Source organism: Empidonax traillii, unplaced genomic scaffold (assembly GCF_003031625.1).
Source record: "Empidonax traillii isolate 1590-97213 ecotype Southwest subspecies unplaced genomic scaffold, ASM303162v1 scaffold2:size4533513, whole genome shotgun sequence".
Taxonomy (NCBI): domain Eukaryota; kingdom Metazoa; phylum Chordata; class Aves; order Passeriformes; family Tyrannidae; genus Empidonax; species Empidonax traillii.
Window position 1 is genome coordinate 3,181,235 of NW_020955195.1, and position 6,578 is coordinate 3,187,812.

The window sequence follows — 6,578 nt, forward strand, 5'->3', positions numbered from 1 at the left end:
AAAAAAAAAAAAAGATGTTATATTGTTATCACCAACACCGATGTGCTGAAAGGTGCAGCTGCTTTCCCACTGCCTACTAAAACCCTTTCCGTGTCCCGTGCACAGGAAGCAGAGGAAGAAGTTGCACGACCGCCTTCGGCAGAGCCTGCGCTCGGAAAGGAACAACGTGATGAACATGGCCAACGGGCCACACCACCCCAACCCTCCGCCAGACAACGTCCAGCTGGTGAATGTAGGTTTCACTGCCCACATTTCAGCCTCAGGGAAGCCAGGGCCTCAGGGAAGCTCACCCCACAGCTTTTAAACCTCTACCTGCGGCAGGCTGCTGACTGATCTCTCTTGGCCTTCTCCACTCAGGTGGAGAAACTACTACCGCTAACTACTGCCAACTTCTTCATCAGAGAATAGTGTTTTTGGTATATCTGGTGGTGGGCGGGTTGCCTTTCCAGGTCTCTGTCTGTGAGGACTTCTTGTTAAATACGTATGTTGTTTATAGCTCAATTGGAATGCAAAACGTTACCACTTTCCTCATTCATCTCCTCCTCCTTTGAGTCTAGATGGGGTATGTATGCAGAGGTGTACGTGAATGTGCTCAAGTGTGTCAGTATGGTTTCTGCATGCATTTAAGTGACAAAATTTGTGCTTTGGCACATGTAAAAGACTGCAATCTGGGGAGAAGGGATAGGAAACTGTGTCTACAAATGTGCTGTGAATTACAGTTTGTAAACCTGAGGTTTGTCTGGGTTTTTTCAGCAGTACGTTTCGAAAAATGTAATCTCCAGTGAGCATGTCATCGAGCGAGAAACAGAGACCTCATTTTCTACAAGCCACTACACCTCAACAACACACCACTCCGTGACAGTCACCCAGACACCTAGCCACAGGTATTGGAGGGGGAAGGCAAATGGCACCTGTAATACATGACCTGTTGCTGTTGCAAAACCAAAAAGATGTGTGAAACAACAGACTGGGGAAAATCTATGTTCCCTTCGTAGTGTTTTCATTTTAAGACTATCAATATTTGATGTCGTATCACCTAACTGATTATCTTTCCGTGAATCTACAAAGAGCTTTATTGTCTGAACGGCATTCCAACACTGTCACTTTGAATTTTAGTACGTGCAAATTGCTGAGTCGGTGACAGCTGTGGTGACTGGAAAGCCCTCCTTCCCTCTCCTTTTATCCATACATGCAAAATCATCTTGCTGCGTGTGGATTCATGCAACTCACAAAACTCTGCAGCCCCGGTTACCAACCCCGTACGTCCTGAGCGGCAGCAGAGCCGCTTCCTACCCCCTGGCTAAACTTGCGCTCCTATGTCTTTGCCAGCAAAGCCCACTCTTAACTCCCTCCCTTTCTCCTTTCCTGGTTGCTGCTCTCCAGCTGGAGTAACGGCCACACCGAAAGCATCCTCTCTGAGAGCCACTCGGTGCTCGTCAGCTCCTCCATGGAGAACAGCAGGCACGCCAGCCCGGCGGGGCCGCGCGGCCGCCTCAACGGCATCGGCGGCCCACGGGAAGGCAGCAGCTTCCTCCGGCATGCGAGAGAGACCCCCGACTCCTACCGAGACTCCCCTCACAGCGAAAGGTAGGACACACCAGAGACGGTTTCCTGGGAGTGCAGGAGGAAACCCAAGAGCGCAGCTGTTCCTGCGGGGCGCACATCTCCTCCTCGTTTGTGGAGGGCCTGATAGAAGTTTGGAGCGTGCTAAAAGCATTTCTTCCCTTCTTGCCTCTCCTGGATTTATTCCTATTAGCCAGTAGTTCACACTTGGAAAAGCTACGCTGGAGTAAATAGTCAAAAATTTCCACTGTAAAGTAAAAACGGATCTTTGCCCAATTATCCTTTTGTTAGAAGATGCAAATGAAGAAACTGAGGGATTTTGTAGGGAGAGAGCAATGTATTGATCCATAGGAGGAAGGCACTAAAGACTCCTAAGCAGTATTAGAAATTATGCCACCACCTCCTTTCTGGAGAATTCCAGCTCCTAAACCTTTTATCTTCTTTAAAAATTCCCCTTGACCTTTTTATTAAATAAAAACAAGGAACACAAAGTGCAAGCCAGAAGGACCTAAGTCATTATTAAATCAGGAGTAGTTAGAAATAAAACTAGCCAGGAGCTTTCCAACAAAGCAATTTTTATTCTGGAAAGGCTGGTTCATCAGTTCCTGAGGTCTGCCTTGAAGTGCATGAGTTGCAAGAAAACTTCTACTGAAAAAATTCATCTTAGGTTTAGGCTAGCACTTTGCCTCAAGAGCATGTGATGGCCTCGGAATAGTAAAAGAAAGACTGAGAAGAAACAAGACATTTAAAGAGAGTTTTGCTCACAGGAATCATAGGCAGAAGAAAAGGGAAACCGTACCAATTCTCTGAGCACTTTGAAATCACAAGAGATTTGATCTTGTGGGATGTCCGTGATGTCAAAAATGCAGCCAGGCAATCCCCAAGGAGACTGAGCTGTGCAGGAGACAAACTGTGGTTTCTGGAAAAAGTAATGTGCAAGCGCAGCAAAAGCCATTTCAGTGGTACTTCCTCTGCCATACAAAAAACTGCTTAGCAGCAGGAAGAGGGCCCACTGAGCAAGGACCCTGAGTGTAGTGCCACTGAGGATAGTAACCTAGCTCTCTCTCCTTGTAACTTATCCGTTATTTACCATGGAATTTAATTTCAAGATAGTTGGCTCACAGGACGTAAACAGCCGTGGCCCCAGTCCAGCAGAGCACTTCAGCAAGATTAACTTTTAATCGTGCAAGTAGCCCCATCGAAATCAGCGAGATTACTCACGGGGGTAAAGCTCAGCGTGTGCTTAAGTGCTTTGCTGGATCAGGACCTGTCGCAGTAAATACCACATTGTCTCCAGCCTGGGAACTGTACAGGACGCCCAGGCACACGCCTGCCAGTGGCGAGTATTGCAGATTAGTATATTTGGGCATCTGCGTGTGAGAGCTGAAGATCTCTCATGCTGTCTGCCTGCACTGCCTAGGACACCCAGAGCACAGTTCTGATATGAACCATTTAGATTTAATTTTTTTTTTTTTGGGGGGGGGAAGGTTGGAGGGCAGGGAGCAGCATATTCCTTTTCATTTCACTGAGAAGAAAGAAGGCGTTTCATCAATTATTGTGTCTCCTGAAGGTTGTGCTACAAGTGAAAAGCAGCAACATTTCTGTGATAATTCATAAGGCATTGTCAGCCTGATGTGTCTGAAGCGATCAAGAATTTGGAATGCAGGAGATGATAGTTCCCTGGGCATTAACTGCAGGCCTGATCTATTTTTAGCAAGCAGGAAATACACGGCCAATTGCTCCTGAGATGGATTGCTTGTATGTGTGTGTGTATAAGGGGGAGAATGAGAGTTACTTGCAATTAAAAATTACTCTGAAACCTAAAGGAATGTGAGAGCTGATGAATTACTTCCTGAAGCCATCAAATATGGTGTGAATTGGTAGATCAAGGCTGTACTCCTCCACCAGATGCCTCACAATTTTCAAATGAAATACAACAGACATTATGAGGGGTTCTTTTGCATTACCCCATCCGTTTGTTGGATCCCATGCCCTGCCACCTGTTTACAAAAGCACAGAACCCAAGCAGTTATATCTTGGATATCCTTAGCTGTCTTAGAGAAGAGAAAATAAAAAAAAACACTATCTCTGTATGAAAGGCTGGGCTATACGATGAAGTTGGTAGCACATAACTAGTTAATGCTGGTTGGATGGCCGTGGGTACACGCAGATCCCCTTTCACTGAGTCAGCATAGTTAGTTGACCATGAAGCTGGATAAATCAATCACCTTTTAACCTTCTTTTCAGGATGGGCTGGAGCTGCACAACTCCAGCTCCTGTGCCTCAGATTGCAGACAGCAGCTAGTTAGCAGTGCCCTGTTACGGTGTGGGGGGAACACACCAGCAATGTGTGAATGCACAAACACTCCAGTAGGAGTAACCTGACGCTGCTGGAAGTGTGTACAGTATGTTGAGCACATTTAACTAACTTAATGCGTTAACAGAACCAGTTTAGCTAAAATCCAGTATGTCATGAAGATATATATCCAGCACTGTACCAGGTGGTGAAGCAAAAAGGTTTCGTTTTTTTCAGACAATGCCTATTTAAAAATGTGAAAGGGATGAAAAGCTCACTTATGGAAGGAGAAAGATTGACTTAATTCATCCAATACACAGACCTATTAATTGTCCTTTGCTCAACCAACTTGATTAATTCCCATGTATAATTTCAGTTTTGTTTTTCTTTCTCCTGTTCCTCAGTTGAGGTAAATTAACGTGCCTCTAGTGAATTTAACTTACTCTACTACACATCTGTTCAGAATCTGTCCTGTTTGCTCTTTTTCCAATAACTCTGTTTAAATCAAGTGTAATATGTGCAACTGAGTCATAGCTTGGATAAGAAAGCTGGATTCAGATTATTTTGGTAATTTCAGACTCAGATAAATAAATCGCTGATGAAAAATTAAATAACTACATCAATCATAGAAACATAACTTTTCTCAGTGGGCCTGGGTAAGAGATGGAGCTTAAGATTTTAACTTTGGACACAGCTTAAATTCAAGCAGGTGAATTTAGGACAAGAATGAAAGCAAAACCAAACTGTGCAAGGTTTCATGCTGGGCACTCTGCATTCGATCAAGGGGTTTCAGGCAGATCCTCACCTGGTGTAAATACACATGACCCCACTCCATCTCTACTGATCCAAACCAGTTGAGAGTCTCACAATTTTTGTCCTCTTTCTTTGGGGCAGACTCTGAAATGGCACCTGAGCTTCATTTTCAGAAATCACTTTTGATCACTACCCTTCCCACAGGAATAGGGACAAATCTTGCAGAGATATCATGAAGACTAGGCCAGACAATCCTGTCTTTTAGCATTTGTTCCCATATGAGGACAAATGATACTCCATGTTTCTTTGCAGACAGACCTACAAGCCAAGGTAACTAGCACCCAAGGAGTGGAGCAGCACAAAACTGCTGGGATGGTGCTGCAAATACTTCTCTGAATGCCCCATTGATTAAAAGTAGCAGAATCTGGCTCTAGATTTTATCCAAACATTACCTTCCTCCTTTCCTCCTTAGCCTGAGACAGTCTGGTTGCCAGAAGAGGATGAAGCCCCAAGAGGACTGCCCTTTGGTTCCCTTCCTTTCTCTCCTCCTGTCTGTTCACATGCACCCAAAGTTCTGGTCAAGTCCTTACAGAAGTGCAGAAGCCTTTTTCCCTTTTGAGAAAATACTTGCAAATGCATTTTGTTTCTGGCAGCCCCTCTGTCTCTGAATCCGATTCCTGGATTAATTCCAGAAAGTTATTCTGGCAAATAATTTACAGCATCTCCATGGTTCTTCTGAGGCAAACAGATCTGGGGGCTTTGCTGTGCTCCTCCTGCTCTTAAATGTTTTTGTCTGGCGTCCCAGAAGTCAGCAGTTTATAGGATTAATAGCAACAGGAAAGTTTGCCTGGTAGCCCCTGTGCTGGGGATCTTAAGGGATCCCTGCTGTTTCTCTCCCAGTCCACACGAGCTGCTGTCTTCACAGGTCACCACTGCTCCTGTGCTTGCAACCTTTCCCCGTCTCTTTTCTTCAGGTATGTCTCAGCTATGACCACACCAGCTCGCATGTCACCCGTCGATTTTCACACTCCGACTTCTCCCAAGTCCCGCCCCTCCACAATGTCACCACCGGCTTCCAGCCTGACCGTCTCCATCCCCTCAGTGGCGGTGAGTCCCTTCATAGAAGAGGAGCGGCCGCTGCTCCTGGTGACCCCACTGCAGCTGCATGAGAAGTACGACCACCACCTTCAGCAGTTCAACTCCTTTCACCACAACGCCACCCACGAGAGCAACAGCCTGCCGCCGAGCCCTCTGCGGATAGTGGAGGATGAGGAGTACGAGACCACGCAGGAGTACGAACCAGCACAGGAGCCTCCAAAGAAACTCACCAACAGCCGGAGGGTCAAAAGAACAAAGCCCAACGGCCACATTTCCAGCAGGGTGGAAGTGGACTCCGACACGAGCTCTGAGAGCAGCAGCTCTGAGACCGAGACCGAAGACGAAAGAATAGGCGAGGATACACCGTTCCTGAGCATACCGAACCCCGGGGCGGCCGGTCTGGAGCCGGCCACGGCCTTCCGGCTGGCTGAGAGCAGGACTAGCCCGGCAAACCGCTTCTCCACGCCGGAAGACTTGCAAGCAAGGTTGTCCAGTGCGATAGCTAACCAAGACCCTATTGCTGTATAAAACATAAACCACATAGATTCACATGTAAAACTTTATTTTATATAATGAAGTATTCCACCTTTAAATTAAACGATTTATTTTATTTTAGCAATTCCGCTGATAGAAAACAGGAGAGGAAAAAAAAAAAAAACTTTTATAAATTAAATATACGTATGTACAAATGTGTTATGTGCCATATGTAGCAATTTTTTACAGTATTTCAAAAATGGGGAAAGATATCAATGGTGCCTTTATGTTATGTTAAGTTGAGAGCAAGTTTTGTACAGTTACAATGATGGCTGTCCCATAGTATTTTGCAAAACCTTTTAGCCCTCAGTTGTCCTAGCTTTTTTGTGCACTG

The 6,578-nt window shown here is 45.6% G+C and overlaps 1 protein-coding gene across 17 annotated transcripts in view; it reads left to right on the top strand.

Moving 5' to 3' along the window:
* Nucleotides 1–6,578, top strand: part of NRG1 (neuregulin 1) — a 439,630-nt gene extending 433,052 nt beyond the window's left edge. For 16 of the 17 annotated variants that reach the window (XM_027897380.1, XM_027897301.1, XM_027897460.1 and 13 more), the window contains 4 exons: nt 106–232; nt 754–884; nt 1,384–1,587; nt 5,587–6,578. In XM_027897380.1, the coding sequence (XP_027753181.1) occupies nt 106–232; nt 754–884; nt 1,384–1,587; nt 5,587–6,238 (1,114 nt within the window). In that variant the 3' untranslated portion in view covers nt 6,239–6,578. The remainder of the gene's footprint in view (nt 1–105; nt 233–753; nt 885–1,383; nt 1,588–5,586) is intronic. The other variant, XM_027896475.1, reaches the window with a different exon arrangement.